The 17,657-nt window shown below is 42.2% G+C and overlaps 1 protein-coding gene across 6 annotated transcripts in view; it reads left to right on the forward strand.

The window, feature by feature from the left end:
* The first annotated feature begins 6,071 nt into the window (after window positions 1-6,071).
* LOC133090029 (nuclear body protein SP140-like protein) overlaps window positions 6,072-17,657 on the forward strand; it is a 91,368-nt gene continuing 79,782 nt past the window's right edge. For all 6 annotated transcript variants that reach the window (XM_061188282.1, XM_061188305.1, XM_061188291.1 and 3 more), the window contains exon 1: window positions 6,072-6,230. In XM_061188282.1, coding sequence (XP_061044265.1) covers window positions 6,199-6,230 — 32 coding nt within the window. In that variant the 5' untranslated portion in view covers window positions 6,072-6,198. The remainder of the gene's footprint in view (window positions 6,231-17,657) is intronic.

Below are 17,657 nucleotides of genomic sequence, written 5' to 3' on the forward strand. Positions count from 1 at the left end.
TCGTTTCCAGACCTGAGCCAAGTCTAGGACCTGCTCATGGAAATGAGGGCAGGTCTCTTAAGAAAGTGTAAAGGTAGTGATTCCCTGAGTTCTTCACCAAAAGGACCTAAGGTCATTTATTCAAGTAACCATATGCCAGACAAAGGAAAATACACACATCTTTTAACAGTTGTTGATACAGGATCTGAGTTGATGCTAATACCTGGGGTCCCAAAACACCATCATGGTCCCTGCTAGAGTGGAGTGTATGGATGTCAGGTAATGTCCATCTAACAGTGAGTCCACTCAATCCATGGGATCACCCAGCAGCCATTACCCCAGTTCCTGAAAGTAAGAATGAGAACATACATAGCAGTTGACTGACCTGGATCTTTAACCTGTGAAATAACAATGACTGTCTTAGGAAAGGCCAAGCAGAAGGGCTTGAAACTGAACTTTCCCTTTGGTGAAAATGGTAAATTGAAAGAAAATCACAGTCCTGGAGAATGAGGGAATGACAGAGGTTAGTGCCACATGCAAAGATTTAAGGATGCAAGGGTTGTAATCCTCATTACATCTTTGTTTGAACAGCAGTCTGGCTTCTGCAAAAGCTAAGTGGTTCATGGCTGCTAGATGACTACTAGAAATTTAACCAATAGTAGCCCCAGTTGCAGCTGTTGTCGCTTGGTGTGGTGTCTTCATTAGAGCAGATTAGCACGGCCTATGGTATATGTCATGCAACTATTAATATGGAGAAATGTACTTTTAAAACATTCAGTAGGAAGTAGGATAAAAGCAGCTCATGTTCACATGGACTGGACAACAGTACATGTTTACAATCTTGCCCCAGGGCTATGTGAATTCTCCTGCTCTCTGTCACAATATAGCCTGAAGGGACCAAGACTGTCTGGCCACTCTGCAGTACATTACATTGGTCCACTATATTGATGACTGTATTAATCAGGGATCTCTGGAGAAACAGAACTCTGTCTCTCTCTCTCTCTCTCTCTCATATATATATATATATATGTGTGTGTGTGTGTTTGTTTATATATAAAATGTGAATTGGTTTATGTGTACATGGAGGCTGAAAAGTCTTATGATATGCCATCTGCAAGCCAGAGACCCAGTAAAAGTGGTATGTAATTCCAGTCCAAGTCTGAAGGCCCAAGAACCAGCGGAGCCAACGGTGTAAGTTCCAGTCTAACGACAGTTGGAGACACCTGTCCCAGCCCAACCAGGCAGGCAAGAAGAGAACAAATTTCCCTTCCTTCAATTCTTGTTTTATTCAGGCCCTTAACAGATTGGATGGTGCCCACTTACCTTGAAGAGGGCAATCTACTGAGCCCACCTATTCAAATGCTAATATCCTCAGAGACACCCAGGATCATCTGGGCATCCAAGATTGTCCAGTCAAGTTGACACATAAAATTAACTATCACAATGACAGTATGTTAATTGTACCTGATGAGCAAGAAGTGTTGAGTGTTCTAAAAGCCTGGCTGAGTCACATGCACTCCAGATGATGAGAGATAAACCCTATAAGATTTGGAGACATGCCATATAGGTAAATTTTTAGGGGTTCAATGGTCTGGCGCATAACAGGATATTCCCTCCAAAGCGCCAAGCTATCGTACCTTGTGTCTCCTACCAATAAGAAGCACAATGCTTGGTAGGGCTCTCCAGGTAAGGAGAATAAACATGGTTGACAATTTGATGAAAATGATTCTGGGCTTTGTAATGTGCGGGTAGGGGTGGAGGATGAAGAGGGAGTAGTTATACCATCTGAATAATAAAATGTGTTCTAATCAATGTTTTCCACTTAATGGGCATTGTTACATGTCAGTAAATATAGTTACGTGTCATCCTTATCACAACTTTCATTTTTCATCAAGGCTTGATTGCAGCTGGCCCTTATTGATTATTTTTGGTGTTGTGAATGGTGCTAATTTGTGCTGTATCTATTGTATAAGAGCACAGACTCTGCAGTTAGCCCGTGTAGGTGGAAACCCAGCTTCTCATGTACTGGCTGTGTGTCCTTCAGCAAGTTACTTACCCTCCCCATGCCGTGTTTTATCTGTAAAATGGAGATACTAGTAGTACATAGCTCACTGGATCACTGTGAGGGTTAGTGAGATAATATTTGCTGTACACTTAGAAAGTGCTGACCCTGAAAGCAATAAGTAAATAAATTAAGAAAACTTACATGCACATATCCTTGTATCGATTAGGGCTCTTTGCCAGTGAGGCCAACTTTATCTAGGTTAGACAGAAAGGGACTTCGTTGATGGGATGCACAGTGGCTCACGAAAAGGCAGGAGGCTGGGCTCAGAGCCTGCAAATGGCCCCCAGAACCAGGCAGGAAGCAGAGCTGCTCCAGGAACTGAACACCAGGAACATCTCCTCCATCTTGTTAAGGAGCTGCCACCGAACAAATGTTATCCAACTGTGTTTTAACTCCTTAACAAACTTCACGTGAGAGTCCAACTCCCCAAAGAGAGTCTGGCCGGCCTGGCTTACTCATGGGCCAGTGTCTTGGTTAACATTCCTGCTACTCCTGCACACAAAGGGGAGAAGTCTTCACCCAAAGGAATCCAGGTCTGTTAGGAAAGGGGTGGAGGAGGCTGGACAGCCAAGGAAAATGAAACTGACTGGCAGAACCCACCCGGGGACCATCAGTGAGCTCTGATGTCTAAGGGGAGGAATGGGGTGGTCCCAGGCCAGTCTGAGAGGCCACAGAGCCTGGGGGGCACGTTCCTGAATCGAATGGAACAGGTTGACTGTGGTTCCATTGCCTCTGCTTTGGAGATTAAGGCTGAGTCGGTCATCATGTTAGAAGGGAGAGGGTCCACTCCACCACCCTGGACAGCCAAGGGCAAGGACGGCCACTAAGCCCATCACCCCTGTCAGTTCCATTTACCTGGACGCATATGTGGGCTGTTGGCTGCAAAGGAGCCTGGCCGTGGTCTTACCTGGGGGGAGTGTGCCTGTGTCCCTGGGAACTGCAGTAGGACTGATGCTCCTGAGGTCCTGGGCTCCACCCTTCAGCCTGAACCTCCCAGTGTGGGTTCCAGAGCATCAGCACACACCCTGCTATCTGGGTGGAGAGGACCGGGCCTTCTGTTTGGAGGAGAGAACGGGGTTCTTCAGCTGTCTCTGAGTAAACTGGGTGGAAGATGTCCCTATGAGGACAATATGCAAAGAACAGTTGCCTACGGCTTCTAGAAAGTGAACAAAAGCAGGCTGATGGTAGAGGGAAGTTGAAACTCAAGGGAAGCAGCCAGAACAAAGTGTTTCCTGTTTATTATTACTCTACTAGAGAGCAGCCGCAGCCTTACACGGGGTGGCCAAAACTTTGGTAGGAAGCCAACCTTCTCTCTGGTCAGCAGAGCCGGGAAGAAGCCCAGGGCAACCAGGCTTTCTGGGGAGAGAGGGGAAAATCCCAGGAAGGTGAAAGTCACAAAGAAGAACCCCAAATTCTGTGTATAAATCCTCTTCACTTGAGTTCGAAACCAACTGACAGGCAAAAAGGTGAGACAGATGGGGACCAAAATACTAGTTTTCTTCATGATAAGAGCTGGATGGGGCTTAGCGATGTGGCTTACCATGTAGCAAAAAAGAGACCCCTAAAACTGAACCTCAGAATTGGGCTTATCCACACAGTCTTGCACAGCTCCAATCAGTCACACCCCACCCCACCCCACTCCCCAGGCCCCTGTCTCTGTGCACTTGACCTTGGAAGGGCTGACAGAGCCCTAGCCCTGCAGGAAGGACAAGCCCAGGGAGACCCAACAAGGAACAAGCAGACTCACCCCTTCTACCCAGAGAGTCTCCCAGGAGGAGGGAGGAGCAGGGGGTCCAGGCCAGTCCCACTGACCGATGTGCTGTCCCTGGAAGGGGACAATGGAGCAGGGCCTGAGTGTAACCACTTAGGTCCCAGGCGCCCGCTCTCCTCCACTTCTACACCCATGGAGGAGCGGAGGGTCTTGATCCTCTGGCCCCAGTGGCCACTGTGGCAGCTGCTGCTGCTTCCTTCTGCCCTTCAAGCTCAGATCCCAGGTCCTACTGTCTGGTCTCAGGGACAAGCCTCTGGTCCCCACTGGGGTCTCCCAACTTAGAGACTCAGCCCCGCTACTGAAGTCTGAGGGGAAGCTGTTCCTGGTGAAGCTCGTGAAGCCCGTCGCCTTAGCGGGTCCTCTGCCCCAGGTCCCTCCTCAACCATGACCTCCCCTGCTCTCTGGGTTTCCAGGCCCAGTAGCTGGGCTCCTCCCGGGACAGCAGAAATGCTCCCCATTGTCAGTGCTCCTCACAGCCATGGAAAATGCCCCAGGTGCCCCCTTATTTCCTTCAATCACTCCAGCAGGGTTTGTAGGAGGAGTTCAACAACTTCTTTTTTTTTTTTAATTGAATTATGGTTGATTTACAATATTGTGTTCATTTCTGCTGTACAGCAAAGTGATGCAGTTATACATAGATATATATTCTCTTTTACGTATATATTTTCTTTTTCATTATGGTTTATCATAGGATCAACCTGCTTCTTAATTTGGTCCTGTCCTTTTCCAAACCCGAGTTCTTGGCTCAAAGAAACTGTGTTCTCCACAGAGGCCTGGGGATGCTCCAGAAACCCCCACTGCTCTCATAGAGTGTGGTGCAGGCCCAGCTTTCTCAGACCCACAGGAAGGTCTCTGCCAGGGGCCAGGAGCAGCCCCCGCGCGGGAGTGTCCACCCTGTGGATTGCTCGCCCAGCTGCTGCTAGGTGGCTTCTAATTCCAGATGCTCATCTTGAAGGTCCTAAACAGACAACAGAAAAGTGGGCACATTTATGTCAACAGCCAGCACGGCAGTGGCCTGGGCCACCAGCTGCCCAGGGACAGAGAGAAGAGGGAGAGGGGACACTAGAAATGGCAGGTGTGGTCTGCGCCAGCCTTGTCTGGACCCCGTGCCCCATGGAGTCAGGAGCAGAGGACGGTTGTGCCCAACAGAGGCTCGGCTTACTGGTCCTTCTAGCCCCCCAAGGTGAGGGAGGGAGAGAGGGATCCACGCGTGTGCAGGACCTGGTACCACTGAGACCCTGCCCACTGGAAAAGATGCCCTCATCAGTGTCCTGGGACCTGTCCCAACCACTGAGATGTGATGCTCACTTCTTTGGGGGAAAGAAAGAACAGAAGTGGAGAGAAGGTAGAAACCTTCCCACTCATCTTCAAATATGATTTGCTTTTATGCTGACTCAAGTGAGTCTTTTGGTCACTTCTCATTCTTTGTGGAATGATGACTCAGAATCTGAGTGAAAAACCTGTGCGCGGACACACCTTCAGGGCCAAGGGTCACCCTCTCAGCTGGGGTCACCTGCCTTTTCATTTCTAGGTTATCTGGGTTCCAACCTCCATCTCCATCCAAAGGGAAGCCTTTGCCCCTCAGCATTCCAATGACTGCTTCCCAGGTTTCTCCTCATCACCCCTGGCTGCAGTTGTGAAGCAACCCCGTAGTCGGGGCACCTTAGACCCTTGCACCTAAGATGTCAACCCTTGTCACCAACTTGGCTCCAGCCTCTGGCCCCAGGGCCTTGGAGACTTTTCTCCTACCTCTGGCTGACTTCCCGGAATACTAAGAACATTCTCTCCACTTTGTAAAGCTGAGCGTTGGGCTCTCTCCTGCTCCGTGTCCACACGCTGGGGCCTCACTGGGTCGGTCCAGGCTCTCCCACAGCCCAGAGAAAAGATTTGAAGTCTCTGCCTCTTCCTCTCCCCCACCATGGTCATCTCGGCAAGGGGAAGGGGCACTCAGGGAGCTTACCCCTGACCCTGTGCTATACTCTGAACTGCTCTGAGAAGGCAGGAGACTGAGGACAGCTGGGGTCATGCAGAAGTTGTTGCTGTCTTTGCCCAAACAGGTGGACCCCCTGGGGGCTGGCCCTCCTCCTGCCCTGGCCCTCCAGGCCCTGACTGTCTCTCCTTGTCTTTCATCCCTGGGGCCACATGTCAGGATGGCTGGAAGCACAGTGGAGTTGCGAGAAGAGGGAGGGCATCTGCACAGCACAGCTCACTGACAAGTACTTTCACTTCCCTTTTCCCTACTTGGGCGGAGTCATCTCTGGGTGAGTCCCAGAGCAGACTTCCTGCTCAGGGCTCAGGGCTCCAGCAGCCTCCCCGGACCGAGGCTGGGGAGCCTGGAGGGGTCGGAGGCCAAGCTCAGGCCCAGGCCAGGCTGGGCGGGAAGATGGCTGGTGGGGGCAGCGAGCTCAACAGCAGGTCAGTCTTTCTCCCCCTCCCTCCCATCTTTCCCTCTGGCCACGCTGCTGCTTCAGTGCTGTCCTTTGGACTCTGCTTTATGCCTGGTGTAGGGGAACAGTCACCTGCAGTGGAATGAAGGGCAGGAATGTATAATGAGGAAATCGGATTTTAAAGTGCAGCAAGCGTGCCTGCTGGTTGAGTCCTGCAGCCACAAGGCACATGACTGTTTTGCGACTACTGCTCAGCTGGCAGGCCTGTCTGAAGGCAGCAGTCCTTCCTGAGGCTTTGCAGCAAAGATTTATTTCCTTGTGACCCCAGATCACTCTCGTTTCCCTCAGGTCAGTTCTACCTTCACATAGGTCATTTCAAAGAAGGTAGTTTCGAAAATAAAAAATTCAGGAGAAACCCCTGATTTATTCTCAAACCCTGGGTGGTGCGGTCGGTCTCGTACCTGTCCTGTGGATGGGGCCACTTTTCCCACTTCTAGCTGGGGGCCTGGGTTCTTCCTCCAGCAATCCTGAGCAAAGAAAGTAAAGGGAAGAGAAATACCCCAAACTGCAGAGCTAGCACAGGCTGAGTAATTTTATGTTTGCTTTCGTTTTCTGTTCTGGAATAGGTTACACCTCTACAAGGAAAAGAGTAGAAATCCTATCTTTTTCTCTAGTAATGGGCCAGAAATAGCATTACTTAATATTTTAAATTTTTTGATTTTTTAATAAAAAAATACATTATGCATTCTTGCTCATAAAATTTCAAACGATACAGAAGTATATAGAGGGAAGAAGTCCTGTTCACCACTCACCCCCTTGCAGCTTCCAATACCAATCCTGTTAGAGTCGCAGGCATAACCTTCCAGATCCTTTTCTCTGCATTTACATATATAACTCATTTTCTTAAATACAAAATTTGAATCCTGTTTTTTAAAAAATGGATTCATATTGTGAATGCCATTTTGCATTTTCACTTACTTTAATAGCCATAGGATCTTCTCATTCTTTTTAACAGCTATATATCGGGTTGGCCAAAAAGTTCCGTAAGATGTTACAGAAAAATCCGAACGAACTTGTCGGCCAACCCAATACTATCCCGTAGAATGGATACACCATCGGTTTTATTGTTTGTTTATTTAATTGAAGTATAGTTGATTTGCAATATGGTGTTAGTTTCAGGTGTAGAGCAAAGTGATTCAGTTCTATATATATATATATACACACACATATATACATATAAAAATATATATTCTTTTTCAGATTCTTTTCCCATATAGGTTTTACAAAATATTGAATATAGTTCCCTGTGCTATACAGTAGGTCCTTGTTGTTTGTCTACTTTATATACTAGTGTGTATATGTTATTCCAAAATTCCTAATTTATCCCTCCTCCCATGTTTCCCCTTTGGTAACCATAAGTTTGTTTCCTATGTCTGTGAGTCTGTTTCTGTTTTGTAAATAAGTTCATTTGTATCATTTTTTAGATTCCACAAATAAGTGATATCATATGAGATTTGTCTTTCTCTGTCTGACTTACTTCACCTCTAGGTCCCTCCATGTTGTTGCAAATGGCATTATTTCATTCTTTTTTTATGGCTGAGTAACATTCCATTGTATAAATATACCAAGCTTCTTTCTCCGTTCATCTGTTCATGGACATTTAGGTTGCTTCCACATCTTGGCTATTGTAAATAGTGCTGCTATGAACATTGGGGTGTGTGTATCTTTTCCAAGTATGGTTTTCTCCAGATATATGCCCAGGAGTGGGATTGCTGGATCATATGGTAGCTCTATTTTTAGTTTTTTAAGGAATCTCCATACTATTCTCCACAGTAGCTGTACCAATTTACATTCCCACCAGCAGTGTAGGAGGGTTCTCTTTTCTCCATACCGTCTCCAGCATTTATTATTTATAGACTTTTTGATGATGGCCATTCTGACTTACACCATAGTTTTTTGTTTGTTTTATTTTTTTATTTTTCGCTGCGTTGGGTCTTTGTTACGGAGTGCAGGCTTATTGCAGCGGCTTCTCTTGTTGCAGAGCACAGGCTCTAGGCGTGTGGGTTTCAGTAGTTGCAGCATGTAGGCTTCAGTAGTTGTGGCTCACGGGCTCTAGAGCGCAGGCTCACTAGCTGTGGCGCATGGGCTTAGTTGCTCTGCGGCACGTGGGATCTTCCCGGATCAGGGCTCAAACCCACGTCCCCTGCATTGGTAGGCGGGTTCCTAACCACTGCGCCACCGGGAAGCCCCATACACCATGGTTTTTAAAACATCCCTCCTCCCCACCCAATTGACAGACATTTAGATCATTTTCAATTGTTCACTTTTACCAAGAAGCAGTGATAACGATTATGTATTTCTTTATATTTTTGTACATATAAAAGTGTTTGTCTTGTGTCAATAACCAAAAAAATGGAATGCTGAGGCAAAGGGTACTAATATTTAATTGTTTATAGATTCTGCAAACGGCCTTTCTAAGTAGCTGAACCAATGTACTCACCTACACGATTTAGGTGAGCCATCTCCCCACACCCAAACTTTGCAGAGGTGGTGGATCAAGAGTTGCATCTTATTAACTTTACTCTCCTGATTACATGAGAGGTTGAACAGTTTTTTTTTTATTGGCCTCTTCTATGGAGTGCTGGTTGATTTATTGCCAGTGTTAGTGAGTTGAGGTGATTGTTCTTTCTTTAACTGTAAGGGAGAATTTGATAAAATTCTGAAACTTATAAATATACTTCCCTTGCCCTTTCACTTTGCTATGGTGACTTTATCTTATTAAAGCTTAAACTTTAATGTATAGACATTATTGTATTGATTTTATAAAATAGATGTACCCTTGTTATTATGAATAAATAAAGTGATGCAGAAAGTTATTGATAAATTCCGTGTGCACAGTCTTTAACTATAGCCCTTGTGTTTTTAAGGTGATAGATTCAATTCTACCTTTACTTCAGGGTAAGTTTCTCCTCTAGTATCACCAAAATGATTTTCTTCTTCCATTTTGGGGCAAAATTATTCTTCCACTGGAGCAACTTCAGCCTTCACAGCTTTTATCTGTCCCTAATCTTTCATCTCTTTAGCTTTTTACTTTCTGCTCATAATAGTTGTCTCAAACTTTTTTTCATGACGATTATTTAATTTTTAGTAGTTTTTGGTTTCTTGGGTTTTTTTAAGTTGATTTGTTTATTTGGGGGGATCTTAATTTGTTTCTACAGCTCTTCCAACTCCACTTGAAATCACATATTGTTATTTTATCACCCTATCTTCATGCTCTTGCTTTACTATTTAGGTTTTTGTGTGATGTTCAGTGCTCTGGGGATGTTTTCTTCATCCTCTGGGTTATCCTTTCAGATTGATTCTATTTGCAGTTTAGTTTCAAGTGTTGCTTTACTTTCTTGTTCACGTGCCTGCCCTGGTTTTACAGCCCATTTCATTCCAGCACGACCTGGGCAGCTCTCTCACCACCCACAGTCTTAAGCTGAGTGAATGTTTTTGTTTTTTTCCCCCCACATTTCCTGTCTTATCTGAGACCAAATTACTTCCCGTTTGATCTACAGTTAAAGCTTCTACTTTAATTCTTATCAATTTTTGTCTGAGAATCCTTTAATCTGTTAAACCATCCCTTTCCCCACTGATCTGCAGTGCTCCCTTTCCCATTAGCGAAGGGGCCTACGTGCAGGGTCTGTTTCCGTGCACTCTCTTCTCTGCCATTGACTTATGACAGCGTCTCCTTATGCGCTTCCACACTGTTATGGCAACAACAGCTTCACGGGAACTCTTGAAGAGTAAATCTTCCCACGTTCTTTTCTTCTTCCAAAGTGTCTTGGCCCTTTGCATCTCCAAATCAGCTTGTCAAAATCTTGTCGAGATTTTGGTTAGGATTGCATTGACTCTATAGGTCAATTTGAAGAGAATTGACATCTTTACAATCTTGTCTTCCATCTCATTAATATGGTATATATATATTAATTTTAAAATATTTTCTAATAAAATTTAAACTTTTCTGTCTAGAAGTCTTATACTTCTGCTAGATTTATTCATAGCTACTTGAGATCTTTGTGCTATGATATCTATATAATTTAAAAATCAACTTTCTAGCTGCTTGTTACAAGATATAAAAATAAATTGAAACTTTGCCAAACTTTAAAAAATTCTAATAAATTGTATGGCGATATATATTTTGTATATAGATATAAATTTATATAATGTATACGTAATGACTATTTTGTTACTTTCAATCTAATTCTTATACTTCCTACTTCTTTTTCTTGCCTTACTGTGTGGGCTAGGACTTTGTACACGGCGAATATAAGTAGTGATAGTAATCATCTCTATCTTGATTCCAGTCCCAAAGGGAAGGCCTTTATCATGGTGCAATTATGAATGATGTTTGCTGTAGGTTTTCTTTTTTAATAAAAAGACTTACACAGATTAAAGAAGTTTTATACTTGGCATCCGATACTTTCAATATATGAGGTGTTTGTGACCCTGTTTTCTGTTGTTTCTGCCAGTTCTCACTCACAAATTTCTTTTTTTAAATAAACTTTTTATTTTGGAATAATGTTATATTTACAGAAGAGTTGCAAAGATAGTACAGAAGTCTCTAATACTGTGCACCCAGTTTCATTTCCTGTGTTGTTATCCTCTTACATTATTGTGGTACATTTGTCAAAACTAAGAAAACCCAATATTGGTAAGTTACTGCTAACTAAAGCCCAGACTTTTTTCAGTTTCACCAGTTTTTCCACCAATGTCCATTTTCTTTTGCAGGATTGAATCCAGTATACCACATTGCACTGAGCCATCCCATCACCTCTTCTCTTCTGATCTGTGACAGTTTCTCAGTCTTTCCTTGTCTTTCACGACCTTGACAGTTTTAGGAGTACTGATCAGGCATTTTGTAGAATCTTTCAATTTGGGTTTGTCTTGATGTCTTTCTCATCATTATACTGGGGTTACAGGTTTTATGAAAGAAAACCACAGAGGTGAAATGCCCTTCTCATCACCTCGTATCAGGGGATATGTCAACCTGACTTATCACCAGGAATGCTGACCTTGATCATTTGGTTTAGGTAGTGTTTGCCAGGCTTTACCACTATAAAGTTACTATTTTTTTCCTTTCCACACTCTATCCACAAAGATTGTTTTGCTTATATAGCTGGTTATCTTTGACTATGTACTAGCATCGTATTTAGAAAAATTATTTATAGGTAAAATCTGGGACCACAGTGAAGGTACTAGGCTTTGGAAAGGATTGCTGTTTGCTACAACCAGGTGCCTCGGGACGCACCAGTTTGGGAACTCTTTAGCACATGTTCAGGGGCTGAGAGAACCTGGAGGAACCCAGGTGATTTAACTGGGAATACAATTCAGTAAATTCAGAGATGTTCCTCCACTTATTCTCACCATGAAGATGTCAAGGTCAGGGTCTGGACTCCCATTGGACTCTCCACCCTGTGTGGACTCTAGACTTTATTTCTGTCTCTCTCACTCCTTAAGGCTGTCAAACCTGAGGTCCTGATTCCCTGGGGTCAGCAAATGCCCTCAAATCAAAAGTGTCTCTGTGCTTTGCTTACCTCTCTGGTTTCTCCTTCCCCTTTACTTTTGCCTGGCAAATCCTTATGGTGGTTTCATCTTTTCTATGATTAATAACATGTTTAAATGCTTTGTCCAACTCAAGTTTTTTCAACAGAACTCTGTACTGCTTGTGGGAGTTGGGAGAGATTGAGATGTTTTGAATCCTGACCTACCACATCAGAAACTTATGGTCATTGACTAAATGATTGATTGATTGATTAACTGCCGTTTTTCAAAGTTTATGGCTTGAGGTTTGATTGTGGCTCTTGAAGTTTTCTCTGACTGCTTCTAGGATTTTTCTCTTAGCATTTAAACTGTAGTGAGTCTAGATTTGTTTGTTTGTTTTTTTATTGTTTTTGTTTTGCATTTAGCTTGTTGGTGTTTTCACAGTTGCTTGAATTTGTGAGTTGATGCCTTTTATCTGTTTTGGAAAATCCTTAGCCGTTAACTCTTCAAATATTTCTTCTACCCTCCCTCCAGCTTCCTCCTCTCTCTTTCTAGGACTCAAAAGCAGATTATACTAGACCTTTTGACTGTCTCTCACATATTCCTTTCATGCTTTTCTGTATTTTTCCATTTTTTAAATGTCTGTACTTAGTTGGATGTCTTTTATTGAGGTATCTATCTTCTAGTTAGCCGATCGACAAGTTTTGTCTTTTTAATCCAATCTTCTGCTAAATACTACCAACAAGTTTCATTTTTACAATTGTATTTTTAGATCTAAATATTCCATTTCATTATTTTTTGTAGATTCCAATTCTCTGGTAGAATTATCTGACTTTCTATTTTCTCCATCATTTCGTCCATTTTCTTGACCATGTTAATCACAGATTTTACGTGTTAAGTCCAATGTCTGGATCGTCTGTGCACTTGCTTCCATCATCTTTTTTTTTCTTGGTTTGGTCCTATAGTCCTATCTTTTGACATGCCTATTAATTTTTGATTGAATGCCAGACATTGTGTATGCAAGACATAGAGCCTCCAAATATTCTCTTCCGCATAAGAGTGATCCCCCTTTCCTCTGCTAAGCAAGTAAAACAATGAGGCAGACTACATTACACATTCAGGGCATGAAATGACTCAAGATTAGTATGCATTTTTTGATAAGATTTAATATACCTCTGGTTTGCCCTGATCACAGATGAGGACATCCAGGGCTTTCAACTGAGAGACAGCAATCAAGTTTTCTCTGCTTCTCAAAGCTTTTGTCATATTTTCACCCTCTTTCTTCATGCAGCTTTAGAATTGAAAAAAGTTCTTGAGAAAACCAACCAAGTTTTTAATTTCCTTTAAGTCTCTAACTTTGCACTCCAACTCCAGATGACCATCAGAAGTTCTGCTAGTTTCTTTGTCCTCCAGCTACAGCCCTTTGCCTGTGCCAAGTCCAGATTCTCAGCTTCTAGCTGTGTTCAGAATTTACAAGTGCTCTCATGGGACAAAAAGGCTACAGATTCCAAAGCCAGATCACCACTCCCTTCAGAGCTTTCAACTCTCTCCCTTTATGTTCTCTGGACCTCATCATGATTGTCTTTGCCTTTTCTGCATGGTGAGCCTTCAGGTAATTCTTTGCTTTTCAGAGACTTTTTACATAGTTATTCCAGCCTCCTGGCCTTAAAAACTTTACCAAATATCTTGGGAAGAAGAACGGGTTGTGTGTTGAGGCCCCTCAAGTCTCCAGCCCTGTGTGACTGTCACAAGCTCTTCTGTGTTCCCTGCTCAGAGTAACACTCTTTGGTCTTGGCCAAGCCCAAATTCTCAGCCTCTGTTCCCAGAATCAGCAAATACCAGCCACTACCCTGAAAAATAACAATTATAGCTTCTCAGCTCCCAAAGCTCTCCAGTCTCTAGAACCTTAGTCTCTGCAGACTCTGTTGCTTCTGTAACTCTCTAGTCCCTTTAAAATAGTATTCTGGTATTCTACCCAGCTCTTCTAATTGTTCTATACTGGACTTCTGGCCTGCCTCAAACTGTTGATGAATTTTTGTTTACATTATTTTATGTGGATACTAACCAAGGGTTAACCTATAGTCTAGTTTCATTTTCCCATTTTATTCAAAAATCACATACAAATTTTTTAAATTATTATTATTTTTATTGAAGTAGAGTTGATTTACAACATTACATGAGTTTTAGGTGTACAACACAGTGATTCGATTTTTTATAGATTATACTCCATTTAAAGTTATTACAAAATAATGGCTATATTTCCATGTGCTATACAATATATCCCTGTTGCTTATTTATTTTATACATAGTAGTTTGTGTCTCTTAATCTCATATGTCTATCTTGCCCCTCCCCACTTCCCTCTCCTCACTGGTAACCGCTAGCTTGTTCTCTATATCTGTAAATCTGTTGCTGTTTTGTTATACACATTCATTTGTTTTATATTTTAGATTCCACATATAAGTGATAACATAGAGTATTTGTCTTTTTCTATCTGACTTGTCTCACTAAGCATAATACTCTAGGTCCATTCACATTGTTGCAAATAGCAAAATTTTATTTTTATAATGGCTGAGTAATATTCCAATGTGTGTGTGTGTGTGTGTGTGTGTGTGCATCATGCCTTATTTATCCATTCATCTGTTGATGGGCACTTAAGTTGCTTCCATATCTTGGCAATTGTAAGTAATGCTGCTATTAACATTGGGGTACATGTATCCATATCCATTTTTATACTCAAGTTTACCAATGTTATCCTCCTTATGCTTTTTTTAAAATGCCTTTTATATACTCAGAATTCTAACCGTATTCTCCTATATATTATACTAATACTTTATTCATTCATTCACAAATATTTCCCGATACCATGTTTTCAGAACTTAATGAGATGCTGGAATATAATGGTGAGCAAAGCAGACCAAGTCCCTGCCCTAATGGAAATGACATTCCAGTGAGAGACAAATAGTAAACAGATGAACAAATAAATGTATAATTTAATGACAGAAAATGGTAAGAGTATAAAGAAAAAAAGCATATGGGGTACATGGATAGAGTGTAATGGGAGTGCAATTTTAGACAGGATGTCCTGGGAGGGCTTTCTGAGAGGTTAGTATTTGATGAGAGTCATGAATGTATTGAGGAAAAGCACCATGCCAATTCCTGAAGAAATGTTCTAAGTAGAGGAAACAGCCAACGAAAAGTCAGGCATAGAAACATGCTTGGAAGGTCTGAAGAAGGCTTGGAGGTTAAGGTGCCAAAGGGCAGTGATCTAGAAGAGGAGTAGTAGAAAATGAGGTTGGAAGGTCATGTTTCTCATGGGTCATGGTCAAGACTTTATATTTTATTCAAAATAGGGTGGGGAGTTATTGGAGAGTTTTCAATAGAGTGAAATGATCTGATTTCAGTTTTTAAAAGATCTCTTTAGCTTATGTTTGATGTTTGGAGAACAGCTGCAATATGACATGAGTGGAAACAAGAAGACTAGTTGGTAGCTATTACAGTAGCCAGGCAAGAGATGATGGTGGTTGGGACCAGGTTGGTGCAATGAATATTAAGAAAAAGGGTGGGATACTGGATATATTTCTATGGTAAAGCCAAGAACAGTAGAAGATGGATCAAACATTAAGTATGAGAGGAAGAGAAGTGTCATAGAAGACTGAAAATGTTTTAGCCAAAGAAATTAAAGGAGAGAGTTGTCATTTGCCTAGATGGCAACATTGTGTAGTGATTAAAGGGCCTGGACTCTGGTCCAAAGCCTCACTCTGTTCTTCAATAATTATGTGGCCTTGGGGATATTGCTTAACATCACTGTACCTCTGTTTCTTCATCTGTAAAATGGGATAATAAGAGCATATACCTCATAGGTGCTGTTATATGTATTTACTAAATCCTATATATGGAAAAGTTAGAAAATAAGCAGGTTTCAAGAGGTGACTCAGAAGATCAGTGATCAGTTGCTACCTGCTAATTGGAAAAAGCCTACCTGTGTCATCAAAGTGAATATGGTTGAATATAAATCTGGAGTCCAGGGGAGAGATATGAGGTAGAGATGTACATTTGGGAATTATCCATGTGTGGCTGGTATCCAAAGCCATGGGAATAGATAAGATTACACAGGGAAGGAGTGCAGATAGAAAAGAGGTAAGAGAACTGTCCCTGAGGAGTTGAATACATGCAGAAGAGCAGGAATAGCCAAGGAGATTGTTGGAAAGCCATAAAGGCATGGCTCTCAGGAGCCAAATGGAGAAAGCATTTCCAGAAGGGAGAAGTTGTTCAATGTCCATGAGGTTGAGGGATGAAATAAGAGGAGGACTGAGAATTGGCCTTTGGGTTTGGCAATGTGGAGGTCAGGGAAAACATAAACCCAGAATATTTTGTATAGGGTATTGGTAGGGGTAAAACTTGAATGAGTGAAAGAGACTGAGGTGGAAAAGTGGAGACAGTGAATATGGACAACAATTTCAAACGAGAAACACAACAGGAGAGGTAATCTGAGTGTAGGGAGATTTTTAAATGGGTAATACTGAAGCATGCTGTATGTTGATAGTAATAGTCCAATAGAGAAGGAAAAGTTGATGAGGCAGAAGTGAGAGAGAATGATTCTGTATTGATTGTGCCTGAGTCAGGGAGAGGTAATGGAAAACAGTGCCCAAGTGGGTGGATTGTCCTTAGGCTGAAGAGGGGCAATCTGTGCACTGCAACAGGAGGGAAGGCCAATGGGTGCCCAGGTAGGTAGGCTGACGTATTCCATGGTGAGAGGATGCAGTTACGTTCTTCTGTTTTGCGTCTACATTCTCAGTTGAGAGGGAGAGAAAGGGTGGGAAGAGTTTGAGGATAAAAAAGCTGTAAGACAGTCATTCAGGGAAGGAAAATGTGAAATGAATAGCAAGATGTAGGATTACTCAACAGCACTGAGAATCCATTTCAGCTTAATGGTTATAAACTTAAAGAGAGAGCACTTAGCATGCTTTTTTTTTTCTCCAGACAGCTTGGGTGCTGATGAGTGGAAGAGGGGCTAATCTGATTTTATCCAGGGTTATCGATATATTAGATAAATTCACTGGAGGGAGATGTGAACGAGGAAGTTAAAGGTGAATTTAAGAAGCAGATTTTAATAGCAGTCCTAGAACTTGACTGCATGATGGGGAGCTTTGAACTTACTGATCCCCTTCCCAGTTGTACTTGGGTATTAGGATGTCTTAAAACTCCTTAGTAGATTCTAATGTATAGCCAAGGTTAAGAACACTGGAACATAACAATATATCATGAATTTAGGTGGGTAAGAAAAGTGAAGACATAGAAGCAATTATGGAAAATTTAAAAAAACAGTTGCAGAATTGGGAGCCTGAGGGTAGGGGATCACAGATTCATTGGAGTGCAGGTGTTAGAAGACATGACCTGCAATAGATGAGGCAGTGGTCATATTTGAGTCTGAGATTTTGTAGCATGCACAAATTGGAGGAATGATGAAGTCTAAAGTATGGCCATGGAAGAAAGTTGCACAAATCAAGTGGAAGACAAGATTATTAGAGATAAGAAGGTCAGTAAGTTGAAAGATCAGGATATTTAATGGAATCTCTGTGAATATGGAAATAATCATGAATTTTGTAAGGACTCCTGGTAAGGTATTTGCAAAAATTTTCTTCGAATAAGGGACAGTAGCCAATAGAATGGCAGACAGAAAGGAAAGAAAAAAGGAAAGATAAAATGTTTTATAGTTTGTTTAGTTGGTTTTTTGGTTGGTTTATATTTCTTTCTTAATTCCACGGGAGATTTATTTTTGCACATGGAATGAGATACAGAACTACCATTTTTTTCCTTCAAAAAAAGGACCATTTATGCAATAACATTAACTTAGTAGTTTATCCTTTAACTACTGATTTGAAATAACATTTTAAACATATACTAGATTACCTTTTATATATAGGTGAT

The sequence above is a fragment of the Eubalaena glacialis genome, chromosome 1 (assembly GCF_028564815.1).
Source record: "Eubalaena glacialis isolate mEubGla1 chromosome 1, mEubGla1.1.hap2.+ XY, whole genome shotgun sequence".
NCBI classification, from domain to species: Eukaryota; Metazoa; Chordata; class Mammalia; order Artiodactyla; family Balaenidae; genus Eubalaena; species Eubalaena glacialis.